This window comes from Etheostoma spectabile, unplaced genomic scaffold (genome assembly GCF_008692095.1).
Source record: "Etheostoma spectabile isolate EspeVRDwgs_2016 unplaced genomic scaffold, UIUC_Espe_1.0 scaffold502, whole genome shotgun sequence".
In the NCBI taxonomy this organism is placed as follows: domain Eukaryota; kingdom Metazoa; phylum Chordata; class Actinopteri; order Perciformes; family Percidae; genus Etheostoma; species Etheostoma spectabile.
The window spans coordinates 18224-40688 of record NW_022605621.1 but is presented as its reverse complement, the minus strand read 5'-3'; the positions used below and the strand labels follow the sequence as shown (position 1 = coordinate 40688).

At 44.4% G+C, this 22465-nt stretch overlaps 2 protein-coding genes across 2 annotated transcripts in view; one reads left to right on the top strand and one right to left on the bottom strand.

The window, feature by feature from the left end:
- Positions 1-19276, bottom strand: part of xpot (exportin, tRNA (nuclear export receptor for tRNAs)) — a 49004-nt gene extending 29728 nt beyond the window's left edge. Inside the window, 3 exon segments of the mRNA XM_032511882.1 lie at positions 15247-15329; positions 16307-16460; positions 19105-19276. Coding sequence (XP_032367773.1) covers positions 15247-15329; positions 16307-16393 — 170 coding nt within the window. The 5' untranslated portion in view covers positions 16394-16460; positions 19105-19276.
- Positions 19277-21094: 1818 nt separating this feature from the next.
- The window catches only part of rpl18a (ribosomal protein L18a), a 5056-nt gene continuing 3685 nt past the window's right edge, over positions 21095-22465 (top strand). The window contains exon 1 of the mRNA XM_032511884.1: positions 21095-21183. Within this exon, the coding sequence (XP_032367775.1) occupies positions 21166-21183 (18 nt within the window). The 5' untranslated portion in view covers positions 21095-21165. The remainder of the gene's footprint in view (positions 21184-22465) is intronic.

Genomic DNA, 22465 nt, shown 5'->3' with positions numbered 1-22465 from the left:
CTGATTCTGAGGACACCTGAAGAGGGACACTGATTCGAGACACCTGATCCCGAGACACCTGGAGAAAGAGACACCTGATTCCGAGGACACCGAGTCTCTGACCTGGCGAAGCAGACGGCGTGATCAGGCAGTCGGCGAGCTGAGGGCTGGCCTGTCTCTCGTCCTCCGGTCTCCGTGACAGCAGCTTGGCGAGCAGCAGGCGGAAGGCGTCCATCAGCGGCAGCAGCAGGCTGCGCATTCAGCCGCCTGCTTCCTGTCCACGGGACTGTCCCGTGCACCCGATCAGGATCCCGCCGTCTCCGAACATGAAACAGCTGGTCAGTCGTCGTGGCAGCAGCGCCAGGAAGCAGTTGCTGGACACACGGGAACCACGCATCAGTGATAAATAATAACAATAATTATAAGGTTTCATTAATCTCCAGTGGGGAAATTACAGACGGAGGATGGATCACGGACTCAGGATTCATTTTTCTTTTAAGATTATTTTGGGCATTTTACGTTAATACAATTTTCAATAGGATTTGTTAGCTTAATAACCTCTGCTTTTCCAGGCTATTTAAATTTAAAAAAAAAAAAATTTAAAAAAAAATTTGTTTTAACTAAGCCTTTCCAGGTATTAAATAAAAAAAAAAATTACTTCATTAAATTATAAAAATTTAGATTTTTTTTATAACTAAGCTTTTCCAGGCTATTTAAAGTTAAAAAAAAATATAAACTCGTTAAATTAGTCATTTGTTCCCACGATGTTTTTTATGTTTTTTTTACGATAAACTTCCGGTAATAATGAAAAAATTAAAAAAATATATTACAGTATATTTTTTGTATATTACTGGGAATTTTTGTTGGGGCATTTTTTTTTTTTCTCCTGGACACGGGACACCCCCAGAAGGTGTACATTATTTATTAGTATTATAGATATTAATAATATTCATAAATGTTATTATCTCCGTGGGGAAATTACAAGACGGAGATTGGATCACGGAATCATGATTAGAATATTTTTTGTTTTTTTTTTTTTTTTTTTTTTTTTTTTGTTTTTTTGTTTTTTGGGGGCATTTTTGAAATTGGATACCAATTTTTAATAGGATGTGTCAAGTTTTTTTAACTAAGCTTTCCAGGTATTTAAAATAAAAAAAATATGAATTAATAAAAATTTCAAAAAAAAAAAAAAGAGCTTTTCAAGTATTTAAATAAAAGAAAAATATATATATTAACTCGGAAAATTCATTAGTTTTTTAAAGATTTTTTCTAACAACGCTTCCAGGCATTTAAATAAAAAAAAAATTAAAAAGACTATATACAGTTATTTTTTTGTTGTTTTTTTCTGGGATTTTTTGGGGCATTTTTAGGCCTTTATGACAGGGACAGCTGAGGATGAAGGTGGGGGGGGGGGGGGGGGGGGGGGGTGGGTTACATCAGCAAAGGGCCAAGGTTGGAGTTGAACCTGGCCCATTTGCATCAAGGGAGTATAACTCTATATTTGGGTGCCACCTCTACCAACCGAGCTACACTGGGCGCCCCAGATGGTCATGTTTCCGAAGCAGCTGCTTACTTACCTGGAGAGGGTGATACTTACGGGAGGAGCGAAGCTCCAGCCGGTCCTGGATCCTGGACAGGAGGTCTCTATGAAGGGCATTCATGTGTTTACTGTGAACACACACATCCCGACGTCATCACCGACAGTCAGAGAGAAAAATATCAACGGACACGTTAAACCCGGACAGACAGCCCCAAAACCACCCAGATGTAAACCATAGTCCTGGTCGGGTTTTAAAGAACTTTGTTTACCTTCGTGCAGTATGCTACATATGATTTTTTCCCTCCTCTTCCTTTTTAATACTGTAACGGAATTTTACTAAGGCTACATTTACAAAAAATAAGATTATCTTCTGAACATTTGGACCCTTCTCATTTCCCCCTGCTCGGGCGTTTCCACTCCATTCCCCCTGCTCGGGCTTTCCCCTTATCATTCCCCTGCTTGGTGTTTCCCCCTCTCATTCCCCTCTCCTGCTCTGGCTTTTCCCCTCTCATTCCCCTGCTGCTATCGTGTTTCCCCCTCTCATTCCCCACCCACCCGCTTCCTCTGCCTTTTCCCCCTCTCATCCCCATGCTGGCTTGTCCCACCTTCATTCCCCCTGCTCTTTGGCTTTTCCCCCTCTCATTCCCCCTTGTGCTCTGTGTTCACTTCTCATTCCCCCTGCTCTGGCGTTCTCCCACATCATTCCGTGCTATGGTGTCTCCCACTCGCATTCCCCTGCTATGGCGTCTCCAACATCATTCCCTGATTAGTGTCTCCCCTACATTCCCCTGCTCTAGGTGTCTCCCCCTCTCACACAGAGATCTTGTTGCCGCAAAAATCAGTTTTAAAAACACCAAAACTAATGGTGTAAATTTTAGGCCTTAAGGTCCATGACCCTTTTTCAGTTTCCATGAAAAGAAGTTAAAATAAAATCCTGAACTGGTATGCAGGAATCTTTAAGCCCCAGAACATGGATCCCTGTGTTACACTGGAGGTGTTTTGTTATTTGTCCACCCCCTCAGTGAAGCGGGGGTTTATTTAGAAGAGAGAAGCTGGCTCACTGAAAGGGTCTGATGAAATCTGGAGAGAGGTAGGCCACACGGCTGCGGACCTCGGGCTTTTGTGTCTCAGTCCTCTTTGGTTCAGAAAGGAAAACGCCATCTGACATGAACACAACACGCGGCCGTTTTGAACGTTCAGTCACACAACGTTAGATCAGAACCTGATGATGAAGAGTCCTCACCAAAACGTTGGGGGAGGTGGTTGAGGCTCCACTGGATGAAGACCTTATCGTATCGAAACCGTTTTCAAAGGAAACTCCAGAGACACGGAGCTGTTGCTGGTAGCTGCTCACGCCGCACGACACCAATGAGGATTCAAAAGGAAATTGTATTGATCGATCTCCTCAAACTTAAAAAGGGTAGCTTTGGGTTGTTTTTTCAACCCCTGCACCCTATCTTCTTTTGTTTTTGGTGTAAGTGACTGATGAAACAACAATCTTTGAAATTAGTCCATACTATTCATTACGAAACAAGCTGACATGTAATGTTAACGGGGGCAAATTTCAGGTTCAGCGTCCACTAAAAGTTTGTTGTTGCCGCTTGACAGACTCCATTCGTATTCTAAGTGTCTGATAACATTATGTATGGATCCTTACAGAGATAGAGCTTAGTACAAGAGTAAGATCCTTTTAGTTTAACTTGAAACAGAAATCACCCACCAACCAACCAGAATCATGTAAATAATCACTAGTTTTTAGCGTGTAGAGAGCAGCATATGATCACCAGAATCATGTAAAATATCACTACTTTAGCGTGTATAGAGCAGCTATCTCCACCAGAACCCATGTAAAATAAGCACTACTTTTAGCCGGTTAATAGAGCAGCATATCTCCACAGGACTACATGTAATATCACTATTTGTAGCGTGTAGAGAGCAGCAGATCTACAACAGACTCAATGTAAATAATCACTATTTAGAGTGTTAGAGCAGATATCTCCCCACCAGACTCCCATGTAAATAAACAGTAATTTTAATTTTTTTTTTTTTTTTTTTTTTTTTTTTTTTTTTTTTTTTTTTTAAAACAAAGGAAGCTGGTTGACCAGAAATTATCTATGTAGTTACGACTGGACCGTACTAAAGTCCGCAGGGCGCTCGTCTTCGCGCTGAGTCCCCGGAGAAGTGAGCGCCGTGAGGACGCTGGCAGAGCTCGCCCAACATGTACAGCAGCCGGACGGCCAACTCAAACCATGAACTGAGCCGTTGCCAATTCCTGAGGAACAAAAATCACGATAAACGGCTTCGTTGAAGACAGAGGGTCTGGAGTGCTACGAGTTCAAACCAAAAATGAAGGTGCTCTTTGAAGGGGGAACGCAAAAGTTCAAAAATGAAGCCAGCACCGAGAACTCTTCTAGAAAAAAACTGAAATACTTTAGTTACACGGCTATGTTAAAGACACTGTTAGTTGCAGGTTGGAGGCAAGCATCGATTATAAGTTTCTTTTGTAACCTAGAGCGAGTGTGGTAATTATTCTCAGAGGAGAGTGACTTAAAGTCACGTGAGAGAAACTTGCTCTGGCGTCTCCCCCTTCCTCATTCCCCTGCCTGGCGTCTCCCCCTTATCCACCTGCTCTGGCATCGCCCCTCTCATTTCCCACTGTCTGGCGTTTCCCTCCCCTCTTATTCACACTGACTGGCGTATCCCCCTATCATTCCCCTGCTCTGGGTCTCCCCCTCGATCCCCCCTGCTCTGGCGTCTCCACCTCTCATTCCCCCTGCTCTGGCGTTCTCCCCTCTCATCCCTCTGCTCTGGCGTCTCCCCCCTCTCATTACCCCTGCTCTGGTCTACCACTCTCATGCCCCCTTCTGCTTGGCGTCTCCCCTCTCATTTACCCCTGCCCTGGCGTTTTCCCCCCTCTCATCCCCCTGCTCCTGGCGTCTCCCCCTATCATTCCCCTGCTCTGGCGGGCGTCTCCCCCTATCATTCCCCCGCTCTGGCGTTGTCCCCCCCTCTCATTCCCCCTGCTATGGTGTCTCCCCTCTCATTCCCAAGCTCTGGTGTCTCCCCCTAATCCATTCCCCTGCTCTGGGGTCTCCCCCTCTCATTTCCCCCGCCTCTGGGGTCTCCCCCTTCATTCCCCCTGCTCGTGTCTCCCCCTCGCATTCCCCCTCTCTCATCCCACATCTCTGGCATTCCCTCCCTTCTCATTCCAACTACTTGGTGTCTCCCCCTCCACTTTCCCAACATTTTTTAGAGGACAGATATGGTGATAATAACCCACTTAAATATGCCCAACTAAGTCTTCTTTCAAACCAAGGGGAAACTGTGAAAACAAATAAAAGATGAATGAATGAATGCTGTCTCAATGCATCGTGTGGTGAAAGACTTGTACGGCCTCAGCGAAGCTCGGGGGACACACTGGGCCAGACGGTCCAGCAGCATCTCAGCTGCTTCCTGTTTACGCCACGAAACATCGCCTCGTCGTCGCCCTTCCTGACGCCCACAAGCAAAACAGCGGATCTGAGGACTGCAGAATGCAAAAGGTCTGCCAGATAGAATGACGGGAGGGTCGGGAAGATGGGAATGCGATACTCTAAAACTAAAAATGATGCCAGAAACCATTGCTGTTCCTTAAGCGCTCCCTCTCTTCGTTACTTTGTAACAGTCGTTTATTATATTTTTTGTATTTGTGACAGGCCAGCTGAAGACATGAAACAGGAGAGAGTGAGAGAGAGGGGGGAGGATGAGATACAGGTAAAGTCTGCGGTTGGAGGTCAAACCCACTACGTCCATATTGGGCGGCTCCGGCTCTACCAAGTGAGCTACAGGGCTCGGCCCCAGTTAACAGTGTTTTATTGAGCTGGGACTCCAACAGCTGACTTCTCTATTGGCTGTTTGGAAGGAGGAGACGTCTCTGACGTCCAAAAACCAGCCTCTGGAGACCTCCACAGCTGAGTTCTCAAGCAGGACACCATCAGCGTCTTTTGAGTCGACGGTGGGTTCGTTGCTTGAAACTTTTCTCGCAACGTTCTAAAATGTTACAACGCCAACCCTTGGTCTGATTGAACTTCAGGAGCTGAAGAAAGACGCACGGCCGTCACAGAGAAATTAAAAAATCGCTCAAAGTTTTAAAAGTTGAAACTGCGTAGTCTGTTTACGGCCAAGTTTCTGCATGACGGCCAGCATGAAGCCTGAGAGGGGCAGAAGAAGCCGCTGTACTGGTATGATATAGATTATTTAAAAACATTTAGATATAGTGTTCTTGGCAGCGCCGTCTCCCAACAAAAGACTACCTCGATGTATGGTTGGTGTTCGTCTTCTGCTGCTCTGTCAGCGAGGAAGCTACAAACAACAAATGATGGGAAGAAAAATTATTTCTAAAACTACCAACAAAAACTTTTTCAACTTCAACGAGCTGGCTGAAGTTATACGTTTGTCTGTTTAAGAGAGTAGCAGAAGCAGTGAGTGAGTGAGGTGAGGGAGGCGAGAGAGACTGGGTGTGGTGAAGTGAGTGAGGAGTGAGTGAGTGAGTGAGAGAGAGTGTCGTGAGTGAGTGAGTGAGTGAGTGAGTGAGGAGAGAGAGCCTGGGAGAGACCTCGTTGGTGTGTGAGGTGAGGGAGTGAGTGAAGTGAGAGTGAGTGAGTGAGAGAGACTGGGTGTGAGTGAAGGAGTGAGTGAGTGAGAGAGAGACTGTGTGTGTGGAGTGAGTGCCCGTGAGTGAGTGAGTGAGTGAATGAGAGAGAGACGAGAGAGACGTGGGGTGTGTGTGTTGTGTGTGTGTGGTGGGTAAGTGAAGTGAGAGTGAGTGAGAGAGAGTTGTGTGGTCTCCCTGTTCTTTCTGACAAACGGTTTTCAGATCTTTAGCAGGGGAAGGTTAAACCCTCTCAGAATTTCATGTTGTTTATGGAGAATGCAACCAGGAAATGAATGTGTGTGGTGTGTGTGTGTGTCTCGCGTGTTGTGTGGTGTGCTTGTGGGGGGGAGATGGGGGAGATGCACCGCTACCATGCCACGGCCGAAGCCACCCTGTGTTACCGTAGCGGCAGCAGAAATTGGGCATCTTTCTTTTGTCTCCCACAAACGGAGGCAAACACCTGGGAACCATCCCAGCCGTTGCCTCCATGCGGGCCCCGCCTGTGTGAGGACGGGACCCTCGCATGTTGACGGAGGACGGGCCCCTGAATGTTTGAGTGGACGGGCCCTCGCCCCTGTTGGAGAGGAAGGAGGACGGGCCCTCGCTCCTGTTTTTGATGAGGCACGGGCCGCCTAGCCTCGTTTTTTTGAGGGGGAGGGCCCTCGCCCTTTTTGAGAGGACGGCTCCCCTCCACGTTTGAAACCGGGCCCCTCCCTCTGTTTGGAGGAGAGGCCAGCCACCTGGTTGAGAGGACGGTGCCCCTCACCTGTTTGAGGAGGACCCGCCCCTCAGCTGTTTGAGAGGACGGGCCCCTCACCTGTTTGGATGAGGACGGGCCCTCACCTGTTTGAGGAGGACGGGCCCCTCACCTGTTTGAGAGAGGACGGGCCCCCCACCTTTTGTGAGGACGGACCCCTGTTTGAGGACGGGCCCCTCCTTTTGAGGACGGCCCCTCACCTGTTTTGAGGACGGGCCCCCACCTGTTTGAGGACGAGCCCCTCACTGTGTGAGGACGGGCCATCTCACTGTTTTTGAGGACGGGCCCAACTCACACTGTTTGAGGAGGGCCCCCAACGTTGGGAGTGAGGGTCTTCTGGGTTACTCGTTATAGCAGAACGCGACGACGTGGTCCGGATGTCGTCGTCTCGTGCACCAGCAGCATGCAGCGAGACGGGCACTTTGCCTATCCAAGGCCCTTTGCAGCTGGTTCTCCGCCGTTGTCCTTAACGTTGCCCCTTTCAACCCAGCTTGGTCCAGCTGAGTACCAGACTCTTGACCATGCCGTTCACCAGCCGGGAGAAACTGTTGCCAGTGAATTCCACGTCCTCTCCTGGCGGGACAGGAAGAGGACGTGAGGGGAAGCAGAAGGCGTAAACATGCGATCGTAAGTTCCACCCTGGACTCTAATTCCCGCAATCTGGCTCTGGGGAGACACAGCCAGACGAGACATTTAACCCTTGTTGTACCATGTTGGTCCCAGTTGTCCCCATGTGTCCCCATGTGGTCCCACTGTGTCCCCATGTGTCGCCCATGCTGTCCCCATGTTTGTCTCCCTAATTATCAATGTTCTTTTTAATTCCCAATAACAGATGTTCCAACGCTCTTTGCCAAGTACAATCTCTTACTTTCATTAATTTTGGTCTTATTCAATTTTGTATCATTGTAAACCACAATTGACGAGTTTCAAAACTAATTCCTAATTTGCTTTTCTAACTCAGACATTAGGTATATTTTTTATAACCATTAATTCAAAACATAACGTTTTGAAACTGAAGTTAGTGTTTAAAAAAATGTCCAAGCAAAAAAGTGACAAATTTTAGAAAAAACAAAACAAACATCAAAAGGATAGAAAAAAAAAGGGACAAAAAACTAGGAAAAAGTAAAGGAAACAAAAAAACAATGATAAAAAGGATGGAGAGGAGGAAGGCAAGAAATTGCAGAATTGTAAAAAACTGGGGTTTGATGAGAAGAGACCGTTTTGTCTTATAACGCAAAAGGCAACGAATGCCAGACCCCCCTAACATCACGGCTGCTGCTCAGGCTTGATGTTGAAGTAAGATATTTGTGCCTTTTTGCAACCTGATACACGCGGGATTATGACTTCATAAAATGATTTTGTGAGGGAAACGCGGCCCAATTTAAACAGCGAAGTGCGGAATATTTGGAAAAATATCACAGACTTTGGCTGATGTTTCTGGAGGGACGGATTGGTAAGAAAGACGTCTTACATAGAAAATATATAAAACCTGTAAATGTTGTTACACACCGTCAGTTTCATGCATTCTTATAACAACCCAATTGTCATATTTGTCTCCTGATGTTGAAATAGCGGGAGCAGTCGAACCTGTTCACGTGAAGAACCCTGCAGACTGCAGGACCTCGGCACAGCGACTCCACCAGCTGGTTTTATCCACGGGGTCCATCCCTTTGTTGACTATTTCAAACAGGCAGTCGCAGGCCTCCTCTCTCAGCTCCTCCCGACAATCTGACTCAGCAGCAGGTTCCAAACCTGGAAACACACAAACACAGAAGAATATCAGTATCATATATCTGGCATTGCTAGACCCTCCTCCACAGCTCTGTACAGGAGTATGGCTAGTCCACACAGCATTCCTGGATGGGAGGAAAAGGTGATCTGGTTTATCGCATTTATTCAAACCAATCACAATTGTCGTGGGGGGGGGCTAAGCGCTGGACGGAGCCACGGTGCGCTGTTAATAGTCTCAGGAAGGAAGTGGTGGAACATGAAGTTCGAAAGTAGTTTAAGGTCGTCAACAGAGACTCCGATTGGACAGATAGTCTAGCTAGCGGGTCTGGATTTACCCTGCAGAGACCTGGGACCGGTACCATAGTCCTCAGATTGGCAGATAGTCTAGCTAGCTGTCTGGATTTACCCTGCAAGATATGAGGACCAGGTACCATAGTCCTCAGATTGACAGATAGTCTAGCTAGCGGTCTGGATTTACCCTGCAGAGACCTGAGGACCAGGTAACCATAGTCCTCAGATTGGACAGATTACTAGCACGGTCTGGATTACCCTGCAAGACCTGAGACCAGGTAACCATAGTCCTCAGATGGACAGATAGTCTAGCAGCTGTCTGGATTTACCCTGCGAGACCGAGGACCAGGTAACCATAGTCCTCAGATTGGACAGATAGTCTAAGCTAGCTGCCTGGATTCACCCTGCAGAGACCTGGGACCAGGTAAACCATAGTCCTCAGAAATACAGCCGCAGGTTAGAGCGTCTGACACAGAGACAGGGACAGGGACGGAGGTTAGACATAGAGACAGGCGGGGACGGAGTTAGAGCCCCGAGACAATACGAAGACAGACAGAGATGGACACTCTGGGCCCAAATAATGGACATCCGCCAGCCACCAACAACCCCAAAATAGCAGAAAGTTAATCGTCGTCGTTGATAGAGAAAGTATCTATAGTGATCAATGGAACTTCCTGCAGTCAGTCGGTTTTTATCTCAAAGCTGCCGTCTGAACCCAGGAACCGCGTGGGACACAGACAAAAACTAGCAGTCGCCAGAAAACCAACGCGTAAACACCAGGAGGCAAATGGGGTAGCTTTATAATCGAGCATGCATAGATTCAGGAGTCATTCAACGCCCTAACCATGAAATCATGCAAGCCCCGCATTATTTTGAGCAGAAATCTGCAATTATTGCGCGGAAGTGCGGAATATTTAAAAAAAATGCAGACAGACTTTGCTGATTATGCGTCGCAATCCACATAATCACGTTCTTCGGTAGGACTGATTGTGTTAAAGTGGTAAAGGAAATTAAAGATTTCTTAAGAAAGAAAAATATAATATAAAAACCTGTATAGATGATCAAATGATCAAAAATGATCTTTGTGATGTGATGTGAGGGCGACTGACCGGTCGTTGGCGATGAGGTATCGGTTCATGTCAATCCAGACACGAACGTAGTCCCACCACCCTCCAGACATGGCAGAGTGACTCCGGGTGGCCTCGGGACCGCTGTAGCCTGAGGATCTGGAACCAGGACTCCACCAGTGGGGGAATGCAGCTGCTCCGCTCATGCTGTCTCTGCCTTTGATTAAAGAGTTCCTGCGCATCTCCTGAAGGAAAGATTCGCACTGTTAACCGGGGTGAGTCTCTCTCTCGCCTCTCCAGGTGCAACATTTACATATCACTAGGGCTGGGATCCAAATCCGATCCAAATTACACAAAGTGCCGTTTGAATCAAATTGATCTGTCAGTCTCAGCTCGTTGTCCCCTCCACAACTCAGACCTGGTGCTCTTTCTGACTGGACACGTCGCACATAAAGAGATAGCGCGTTGTGTTGTTTAGTCATACGGGCTAGATGAATGTGAGCACACGAGTCAGCCGTGCAACCAAGGATCCGCACGTTTTCTACTTTAGTACTTTAAAAAACACGCAGTTCCTTCGGTCTGCAGCGTTCTTGAATGATAGGGTTCACCAATGAGACGATGTCCTTGTAACATCTCCTTAGAAACACTCTTTTTAATTTTAATTCTTGAGTGTTGTGTCTTTTGACTAGTCGACTGAACAGATGATTCTCTGTTGCTGTTCAACAGGAGACGTCTCTTACGTCCTAAAACCACCTCTGGAGACTCCACCCACTGAGTTGCAGGAACAGATCAGAGGCTTTGCAGTAGAGGTGAAGTGAGACCGGTTCTGGTCTTGTCGGCTGAAACCATCATAAGGAGTGCGAATTTCTGGTTTTTCGCGCAAATCGTTTGTCTGAACTGGACTTCAGGTGAGAAGAGAAACCGGCCACTATTCTAGCTCGTGAAGAGTAGGTCTGGAAAACATTACTTAAAAAAAAAAAAAAAAAGGTGTTTCAGGGATATTGTTTTATCACCAGGGTCATTCCCCCAACCCCCCCCCGTATCCCCACACCCTCCCCCCTCCCCCCCCAACCCACCCCCCCCCTTCCGCTTTTCCCCCCCCCCCCCCCACCCCCCCCTTCCCCCCCCCCTTCTTTTTCCCCCCCCTCCACCCCCTTTCCTCCCCTCCCCCTTCCCCCCCCCTTTTCCCCCCCCCCCCCCCCCCCCCCCCCCCCCCCCCCCCCCCCCTTCCCCCACCCCCCCCCCCCCACCACACCCCCCCCCCCCCCCCCCCCCCTTCTTTTTTCTCTGCACTACTACACTTTTCTATTTGTATATTTGGGGTATTACACTGTAAATGGTTTTTGCCTTCTCTTCGATTCTTGGGTGCACAGACAGGAGGCGGCACACTTCTTGGGCATGCAATTTGCACTTGTGTGTTTATAATGAACAATAAAATAACGCTCTTTTTTGTAATTTTTTGTTCTTATGGCATTATTATTGTGGGCTGACCTTCTTGTTTCTCTGAAGGTATAACTACCGGGTCAAAAAGTTTGGGGTTGGTCATTTTTATAAAAAAATGTAATATGCCCATTCTCATATAGACAGAATACCCAGCTGTGATCGAGTGGGGGGTGGGTGGGTGGGGGGGGGTGGCCCTGATATTGACCGGCAAGTGATCTACATTGCGCCAGGATCAGCAAACCTTTCCATTCAATCATCCCCGACACCAGAAGGTCTCAGTATGCACTAATTGATATTATCATTTTAAAAAACTTACTAGAAAAACCTTGGAGAACCCTTTTCAATTTGTTCAGCACAGAATTGTAAGCCTGATTACTGCCCGGTTTAATAAAAAAACAAAATGTGCAACCTGAGCCTGAATCAGCTGGGGTTGTTCGGTTCTATAAATGGTTGTGCAATGTGAAAATTTAAACGGGACCCCAACCTTTTGACCGGTAGTGTGGTAGTTGTTATGGTTGGACGCTGTGCTGTTGTTTGTTGTCCTTTCGGATGTTGGACCGCGTTTTTGACCCGTTTGTTGCCTCTAAGGAAAAAAGAAAAGAAAAAAAAAAAAAAAAGGTAAACACAACTCGATTAAGCAGAGAAACCAGATTAGGATTGAGAACCAGAATTAGAACCAGATTTTTTTGCTTGAAAAATCCCACTGTCCCCCCGACCCAACGAGAGAAAGAAGGAGGAAGGAAGCCGCCGGAAGAAAAAAGAGAGAAAGAGAATAGAGAAGAAATTGAAAGAAAGCTAAAAGAAGAGAAAAAAGCCGGCGTGCTGCATTACGTTTCGGGAGAACGAGTCTAGTGTGGGAGGGATAAGTTGGGATTCTATATGTTTGGAGGAGTGTGAGGCTGTTTTGAAATTTCGGTTGAGGATTTTAGGATTGTTTTTTTGCAGGGTCGAGTGTTGATTGTGTCAGTGGAGGCTTTTCCTTTGTCTTTTATCCTTCTACTTCTTTTTGGTTTAGTTGGGAAGGGAGTGTCATGCGGTTGTTCTGGACGGTCCACCACGCACCCCGCGTCGATTAGAGCCAGTGAAAAATGCGCGTCCGACGGTGACCTAGGACGTCACGACGCCAGGTCTTTTGTGACCTGTGGGTATTAAGTTGAAGTCGGCTTTGTGCCAATGGAATTGATCGTTGTGTAGACCGTCCACGTCGTCTTGCTTGGGTTTCAGATCCCACCTGGGAGGGCGAACTCCGAGCCCAGTAGCGAACTGAGGTAGCTCTCGTAGGTATTACAGCTCGAAATGTGGGCCACCAGGTGTAAGGTATATCACAGAGGGTTGGGTTCAGTTTGGGGGTTACTCCATGACGAAGGTTGTAGGGGTTACGGTCGTGGACATGTGAGGCCGTCGAGAGTTTCCGCTCGAACACATGGGGCCGCCCCAGCTTGATGTTCCGATTGAAGGGCTTCTCGGGTGGGGCGTTCATCGAGCTGTGCCAGATCAACACACAACGGACTTAAAATAAATCACCAAGCTTGTTCTGAAGAAATATGAAGAGAGAGTAAACTTTCCTCACTGATATCGATGCCTGGATACATGAAACTTTATCACAGTCTGCTGTTGTAACTTTCTTATTGTCTATATATCAGCCTCATACAAACCTGTGGACACTTCTGTAAAGGTCCGTAACATCTACTCTTGTCATTAGAACTTTTCCTGTTACATATTGTTCTTATTCAGTCAGTTTTACAGGTTATTATGGTCATATTTATAATAGTCATAGTTAATATTAATATCATCTAATGCTCTGTTCACTTTTGCATCTATCATCAACGCACAAAGTCTACAAACAGTATCTCACCTATCAGGTGCATTGCATTTCGTGAGTGATGATTATATTATTATATTATAATAATATAGAAGTAGTGTATATTGTGAATATGTGTTGGTGTTGTGTATGGTTGTCTTGCTAGTGAATGCCAAAAAATTGACGCTTGGGATGAATAAAGTATTTGTCCATCCATCCTGAGTATATCATATATTTTACTTTGACTTAGCAGCTGAAGACTACCATCCCAGTATTTCATAGGATTACTATGACTGTTGGACAGTCTGATCAGGGTTAAACTTTATATCCAGGTATTTAATTCAAAGGCATCTAAGGAAAAAGGCATCAGTTTAAAGCGAGTAGTGGGGTCAGTACCTGACATAGGAGCCACTTCATCAGAGTCTCCTGAGCGTGCACTGCGGCGACTCACGGCGTGTCTGCAAACACAACAACAAGCACACGTGTTGACATGTACACAATCCGTTTCTCCAGGAACAACAGAAGAAAGAAACCAGAGCCACCGCTTCCTCTTCCCTCACCTGAAATTTATCTGATGCTCCAAAACTTGTGAAGGAAGCGAAGAACTTCACATGGTCGTCGCTGAAAACACAGACACAGAACAGATGTGTTTAACATTTCTTCAAGTGTAAAAGGTTCAAACTAACTTGATATACCACAAATAAAGGGCTTTTCAGTTTCAACCGGGGTGCAACGGATCACAGACTCAGATCGATCACAGTTTGACCCACGGACGATCGAGAAAATACCAGACATCACGATTTTTTGTTTTTTGCGTAGAATTCATATCACGATAGCAGAGCTTCTTCTCACGACGTGTATATTTTTGCACACTGAACCATGATAAAACAAAAATAAGTCAGTACCAAACAGATTTTTTTTTGGACCTAGAGCATTAGGCATCACCACGAGCATGCGGGGGGAGAGCATAGACCCGTTTCATACAGTCTGGTTAAAGGTCTCAGGAGGAAGAAGTAGCGTTTGTGATGCAGTGCGGCTCGTAAAATTAATGAATCAGTAAAAAAAAAACAAACAAGAACAAAACAATTAAATCAAAGTTATTTAATAATAAATCGTGGGTACAGGGTGAATGGAGATACGATTTTTAAACGATTCTTGTGCAGGGCAACGGGATACATTTTCAGATCAGCACAAACGGGCCTCCGTAGAATTTAAATGATGCTAAAAAGTAATCCCAAGGCTCTCATTTACGAACGAACGTACGACAAAAAACAACAGGCGCATGGCAACCTGACAATACGAAAGCGAAGGGACGGGAACAAGCTGAAGGAGATACAGGACGACAAGTAAGGAGATACAGGGACGAACAAGCTGAAGGAGATTCAGGGCGAACAGCTGAAGGAGAATACAGGGACGAACAGTGAAGGAGATACAGGGACGAACAAGCTGAAGGAGATACAGGGACGAACAAGCTGAAGGAGATACAGGGACGAACAAGCTGAAGGAGATACAGGGACGAACAAGCTGAAGGAGATACAGGGATGAAAGCTGAAGGAGGAACAGAGGACGAACAAGCTAAGGAGATAAAGGGACGAAACAAGCTGAAGGAGATACAGGGAGAACAAGCTAAGGCGGAACAGGCGAACAGTAAGGAGATACAGGGACGAACAAGCTGAAGGAGTATAGGGACGGGTCAGACGAACGCTATAATCCCCAATTGGTCGGAACACAAGAAAAGGGAAGCAGCAGCTGGTAGGCAGAAACCTCGGTCAGACCCAAGAGCCTGGGGTTGACCGAGGTTTCTGCCAAAAGGAAGTTTTTCCTTCCACTGGGGCCCTGTTGGCTTGCTTGGAGGAAACCACTAGAACTGTTGGGTCTTGTAATCTGGGGTGTGGTCTATCTGTAAAGTGTCTTGAGAAACTCTTGTTATGAATTGATACTATAAATAAAATTGAATTGAATTGGTAGAATCAGAGAAGCTTGTGATGATGATGTGACACTCACTTGTAAATCCCTGTAGCGAGGGCCTCAGCACAGACCTCCCAGGCATCCTGGGACTCCTTCAGCTGCTCAAAGTACGCCATGGCCTGAACAAGCACACGCTCACTTTAGTCCACATTACAACAACATGCAGAAAACCATCATTATAAACCTTTATCTCAGGGCGTTTTCACACCGACCTCATTCGGTCCGGACTTTCCAGTTTGGTCCGAACCCAGATTGCAGGTGAGAACGGCGCCTCTGAGATGGTTTTGGACGTTATATTGGGAGTTGTCAGCCTCGAGTTCCACACAAATGCTGTGGTGTCGATAGACGTATGAGAAAAAAAAAATGACAAAAGAAAGTTGAAAAAAAAAAAAAAAGAGAAAAGATTTCGGAAATATCTTGGAAAATGTGAGGGGGGGGGGGGACGAAAAAAACAAAAAAGTTTTCATAGAAGCAGCCAAAGAAACCTACAAAAACTTGCAAAAAAACAAAAAAGTGCCAAAAAAGTGGGAGAAACGTGTCAAAAACGCCGAGAGAGGAGACAAGAGGACATCCGTCTACAGACCGGACACAGAGCGAGGAGACAAGAGGACATCCGTCTACAGACCGGACACAGAGCGAGGAGACAAGAGGACGTCCGTCTACAGACCGGACACAGAGCGAGGAGACAAGAGGACGTCCGTCTACAGACCGGACACAGAGCGAGGAGACAAGAGGACGTCCGTCTACAGACCGGACACAGAGTGAGGAGACAAGAGGACGTCCGTCTACAGACCGGACACAGAGTGAGGAGATAAGAGGACATCCGTCTACAGACCGGACACAGAGAGAAGAGACAAGGACGGGGACGTCAATCAATTCTAAGTATCTGGAGACGTGATGACGTCCTGCGTACAGGTCTTTATTGCGCCTGCATAGCTGCAGCGTGAAACCAAAACTTCCCAGATCAAACGTTCATAATGTAACAAAACCACGCACCTGGGTCCGGACGTTCAGGTGTGAAAACGCCCTAATAATGATTCATTAGAGTAATGACGTCCTTTGATTCATAAGAGCGGTGCGGGGGTGCAGTACGTACCCGGTGCCTGTAGCGGGCGTCGGCGTTCGGGTTGAGCCCCAGCAGGGCCTGCTCGTCCATGACTGCAGAGACAGACTGGCAGGCCATTCGTGGGTTAGCTGTCCTCCAAGGCTGGTTCGGTCCTCTGTGCTGCTGGCAGGCAGGTTTCTCTCATCTGGGGACAAGGGACACCCCTGGGTGAGACCACCTCTGCTACCCTCTACTATGCTGTGTATCAAACTGTCTTCAATCATGTCCCCCCTTGTAATTGTGTTTTAAGCCAAGTACCCCCCCCAGAAAAAGGAAGAATTGACAAAATTGTCAAGAATTGACACAAAAAAAAAACGTTGAAAAAAGTGGGTAAAATATCGGAAATAGCTTCAAATGGCAGGGAATTGTGTTTTAAGCCAAGTACCCCCTGACAAGAGTGAATAATTTAAATTTAAATAAAGAAATTAAATTTAAATAAAGAAAACAGACGCACAAAAAAAACTTAGAGAAGAGTGACATTAAAAAACAAACAGAAAAGTGACAAAAATGTTGGAAATTGCTTCAAAAAAGGCAGGAAAATAAAACAAAAACAAGGGAAACCTCGTCTTCTACTCTCTATTATGGTATATATATATATATAAAAAAAAAACTGTTTTCAATCATGTCCCCCCTTTGATTTCTGTTTTAAGCCAGGTACCCCCCCCCTGACAAGAGTGAAAAAGATTTCTAAAGAATTTTCTTTATAAAGAAAATTGAAAAAAAAAACATTGGAAAAAAAGTGACAAAAATGTCAGAAATAGCTTCGAAAAGCTGGAAAACAAATCAAAAACAAGGGAAAAACCTGGGTGAAACATACAGAGAGAGATCACCTCTGCTACTCTCTACTATGGTGTGTGTATATATATATTATATATATATATATATATATATATATCAAACTGTTTTCAATAACGTCCCCCTTTGCATTGTGTTTTAAGCCAAGTAACCACTGACAAGCAAGACATTTTTTTTTTTTCAAAGGAAAATTGACAGAAAAAGTTGGGGAAAAAAGTGACAAAAACGTTGGAAATAGCTTCAAAAAATGCTGGGAAAATAAATCAATATATCTAAAAAAAAGTGACCAAAAAACATTGGAAAAACGGACAAAAAAAAGTGAAAAAAAGTGACAAAACAGCGGGAAGGAAGGAAGGAAACAATAGGTCGACAATGTGACAAAAAAGTGTTTTTTAAAAGTGAAAAATATTTTTTAAAAAAGTGGGAAAAAAACGTTGAATAAAGTGACAAACTTGTATAAACAATAAAGACAGAAGAAAGAAATTACACGGAATATCACTGGATTGTTTTTGTTTTTAATGCCCCATAAGTCAGTAAGCTGTCAGGTGAATGAGGTCATCCAGGTGAGACGACACCTTGATAAAAAAGGAGTGGGTTAACACCTGCGAAACTAGAAAATCTGCATTTTTTATATATATATATATATATATATATATATATATATAGTGTATTCATAGAGAGAGGAAGGTCAGTACATCTCTACCATGATGCAACACAGGGCCAACACCAACCTCCATGTCTCATTTACACACAACACACACACACACACACACACACACACACACACACACACACACACACACACACACACACACACACACACAACACACACACACACACACAACACACACCACACACACACACGGAAGGCTTTTCTCAGGATGGTTTTAGACTGAGTGAATTGTTGTTGTAGCTGTAAGTTTGGTCTTGTGTTATTTATGTGTTATCTGCTCGAACTTTTCCAATGTTTTAGACACATGTATATGGAGATAACGGTCCAAAATTAGGTGAAAAAGAGACGCAAAACCCCATTAAGAGACACAAAACCACCACAAAGAGACACAAAACCCCATTAAGAGACACAAAACCCCATTAAGAGACACACAAACCCCATTAAGAGACACACAAACCCCATTAAGAGACACACAAACCCCATTAAGAGACACACAAACCCCATTAAGAGACATACAAACCCCATTAAGAGACATACAAACCCCATTAAGAGACATACAAACCCCATTAAGAGACACAAAACCACCACAAAGAGACACAAAACCCCATTAAGAGACACAAAACCACCACAAAAGAGACACAAAACCCCATTAAGAGACACAAAACCCCATTAAGAGACACAAAACCCCATTGAGAGACACAAAACCCCATTAAGAGACACAAAACCCCATTAAGAGACACAAAACCCCATTAAAAAGACACAAAATGCAGTGTTTCATTATTATTTTTGCAAATGAGGCATTTTCTAAGGGTAACTTTTGGTGGACTTAGAAGCAATATACAGAGACAAAAAGACAAAATATAGTAAAATGAATTTAGTCTGAAAGTAGACTTTCTATCGAAGATACATAGAGCAGAAAAACTTTAAAAAGATAACTATTTTTCCTGTAGTGGCCCCTTTAAGACCGCAGTGCTAACTCACATGCTACATGCTAACAACGTCACTTTCATACAGAATAGCTGACTGTTGCTACCTCAAGCTAGCGTTAGCCCGCTAGCCTCGGACCCTGCTGTAGTATTACTGACCCTTAAACACACATTACAAACATTACAACATCAGCCACCGCCGGTTAGGCTTTAACTGACGTCCAAATCGACACTGTGGGATAAATAAACGCCATTTAAATGTGGTTTTATCCGTGTTTGTGTCGCTCCGGTTGCCCGTCTCGCGATGACAAACTCCGCTAACGTTAGCCGTTAGCCGTTACCTATCAAGCTAAAAAGCTAATCTAAAACACTACAGCGCATCGTGGACAACTCACCTTAATCCGGACGTCTTCCTCGGTGTGTGTCCCCCTGTCAACTCATCGTGGAGCCGCGGAGAATCGTCCAGAAATCGGTTGCATGTGTCCACTCGGTTAACATCCGGGTCACACGGGAAGAGAATCTCCGCTCCGGGATTTAACGGTTAACGACGCACGGCCGCCATCTTCTGGAGCTGTTATTGACATTTTATTTTATTTTATTTTATTTTATTTTATTTTATTTTATTTTATTTTATTATTCTGGAGCTATTTAATTTTAATTTTAATTTTAATTTTAATTTAGTTTTTTAATTTTTAATTTTTAATTTTTAATTTTTAATTTTTAATTTAATTTAATTTGTTTAATTTTTAATTTTAATTTTAATTTTAATTTTTTTTTTTAATTTTTTTTAAATTTCATTTATTTATTTATTTTAAATTTATTTTTTTTATTTATATAATTCTATAATTGTTATGTAATAATATATACATATATATATATATAATTTGTATATATAAATATATATATAGTAAAAAAAAAAAAACACACACACATCATCACATGCCCTTCACCATACAGAGAGATTGGCATGGTTTCATTATTTTTTATGTTATTTTCTTGTTATTATTATTATTATTATAATTATAATCTGCAGATGATATGGAAAGTACCCCATGGTGAAGGGTGTGTGATGATGGGGGGGGGGGGTATTTTAATGCCAAAGTCCAAGGGAACTTTATCAGGATGCATAGTCTCCTGATCCATTAAATAACTGGTCTTTAATAATAAATGTGCCTCCATGGCATTTTAACACAGGAGGTATATTTATGCCCCCTGTATTTTAACACAGGGGGTATATTTATGCCCCTGTATTTTAACACAGGAGGTATATTTATGCCCCCTGTATTTTAACACAGGGGGTATATTTATGCCCCTGTATTTTAACACAGGAGGTATATTTATGCCCCTGTGTTTTAAGGAAGAACATTTATTTATTTATGAGACATTGTTCATTCACAAAGTAAATTGGTGTCCTATTTCTGGGGAGTCATTCCCCGGAGTCCTTATGTTCTTTTTTCCCCAGCATGTTCCCTTGGATCAGAGAGGCTCCGAAATCAGGGTAGCAGCTGTCGCCATGGTCCCGCTACACGTTCTGTGAGCCATGTTCAACTGCTACACTGCGTGCCCGCTACTCCTGCTACGTCCTGCTACTCCTCTACGTCGCTACCTGCTCTCCTGCTACATCTGCTACGATCAGGCTACGTCCTGCTACGTCCTGCTACGTCCTGCTACGTCCTGCTAACGTCCTGCTACCTCTGCACGTCCTCTACGTCCTGCTACGTACTCTACGTCCTGCTACGTCCTGCTACGTTCCTGCTACGTCCTTCTACTCCTCACGTCCTGCTACGTCCTGCTGTGCCTTGTAATGCCGCACAGGCTCGCTATGCCATGAACTACTACAAAGAACTTCTACAAACTACTAATTTTTTCTATTTTTTATGCCACTCTTCATTAACCCCAACCGGCCGTCAGACACCGCCTACCAAGAGCCTGGGTCTGGGTCTGGGTCTGGGTCGGGTCTGGCCGAGGTTTCTGCCTAAAAGGAAGTTTTTCCTCTCCACTGTCGCACTGTGCGCTGCTGGAGGAAACTACTAGAACTGTTGGGTCCTTGTAAATTCTGGAGTGTGGTCTAGACCTGCTCTATCTGTAAAGTGTCTTGAGATAACTCTTGTTATGAATTGATACTATAAATAAAATTGAATTGAATTGAATTGAAAGGTTGGATTTTCCTATTTTTTGAGATAAGGCATTAAGATCAATTTCCAAAAGATGTTTTTTATTCCTCTTTTTAATCAACTTTAGCCTGGGTGTGTAAACTTATTTGAGCCGCATATTTTTATATATATATATATATATGTTTGTATTATGAAGTTTATTAAAAAATAATAATAATAATAATAATAATAATAAAAAAAAAGCTGTGTGAAGTGACCCGGATGTCCCGCCTCCGTCCTTATGACGTCAGGAGTCTCCGCCCTGCCACTTCCTCTTTTCTGTGGCAGTGAGCGAGAGACACCATGAAGGCGTCCGGCACAGTACGTAAAACTCTTTATTTATCTCATATCCACGCACAACACACGGACTCTGTGAAGCGATTTCGCTTCGTAAAGTTGCGTTTGTCTCGTTTATGTTGTAATATTTACAGAAAGTCAACATTTAATTCGTTTTCTGAGTGTTTTCCGTCCCGGTGCGCTCCGCTGCTACGTTACAACATGGCGTCGCGCTGCCATGTGGAGGATTGTAGCTGAGATTAGCTCCGTTAGCACTCCGGTATCACATGAAATACACTCACAAACAATATATTAGACAGCTCAAGTCTCCTTAAATGTCTAACTTCAGTAGTCTTTGCCTTATATTGGCCGTTTACAGCACCGCATTATTGGTTTGTACACCGCGTTTAGCCAACTTAGCTCCGATGACAGCTAACCTTAGCTGCTAAATGCTAACGTGGTGTTAACGTGTTTCCCGGTGCAGTGTGCGCTCAACGTGGGTCCGACACCGGAGAACTGGCGTTAGCTTGATTACAACAAGCCGCTATCATTTCAATATGTCTAATATAACGCGTCAAAACACCCCAATCGGGTGACTCTCGGTCATTTATTTCATGTTTGATTAGGGACAGATGCTAAGACCTAGCTAGCTAGACATTTGTGCAACATATCTTCAATGTACAACATCTGTAGTTATGCTAGTCTCTTTATATAGACCTTATAGTGGTCCCTAATACTGTATCTGAAGTCTCTTTATATAGACCTTAGTGGTCCCCTAATACTGTATCTGAAGTCTCTTTATATAGACCTTAGTGGTCCCTAATACTGGATCTGAAGTCTCTTTATATAGACCTTAGTGGTCCCCTAATACTGTATCTGAAGTCTCTTTATATAGACCTTAGTGGTCCCTAATACTGGATCTGAAGTCTCTTTATATAGACCTTAGTGGTCCCTAATACTGTATCTGAAGTCTCTTTATATAGACCTTAGTGGTCCCCTAATACTGTATCTGAAGTCTCTTTATATAGACCTTAGTGGTCCCCTAATACTGTATCTGAAGTCTCTTTATATAGACCTTAGTGGTCCCCTAATACTGTATCTGAAGTCTCTTTATATAGACCTTAGTGGTCCCTAATACTGGATCTGAAGTCTCTTTATATAGACCTTAGTGGTCCCTAATACTGTATCTGAAGTCTCTTTATATAGACCTTAGTGGTAAAGAAACGATAACAGAGCTTTTCTTTGCCTGCGGTTCATATTCTATCAGAACATGCACCCAAACCCAAAGACCATGTCCTGCCAGTGGTGTGGTTTTGTCTGGTGTGCT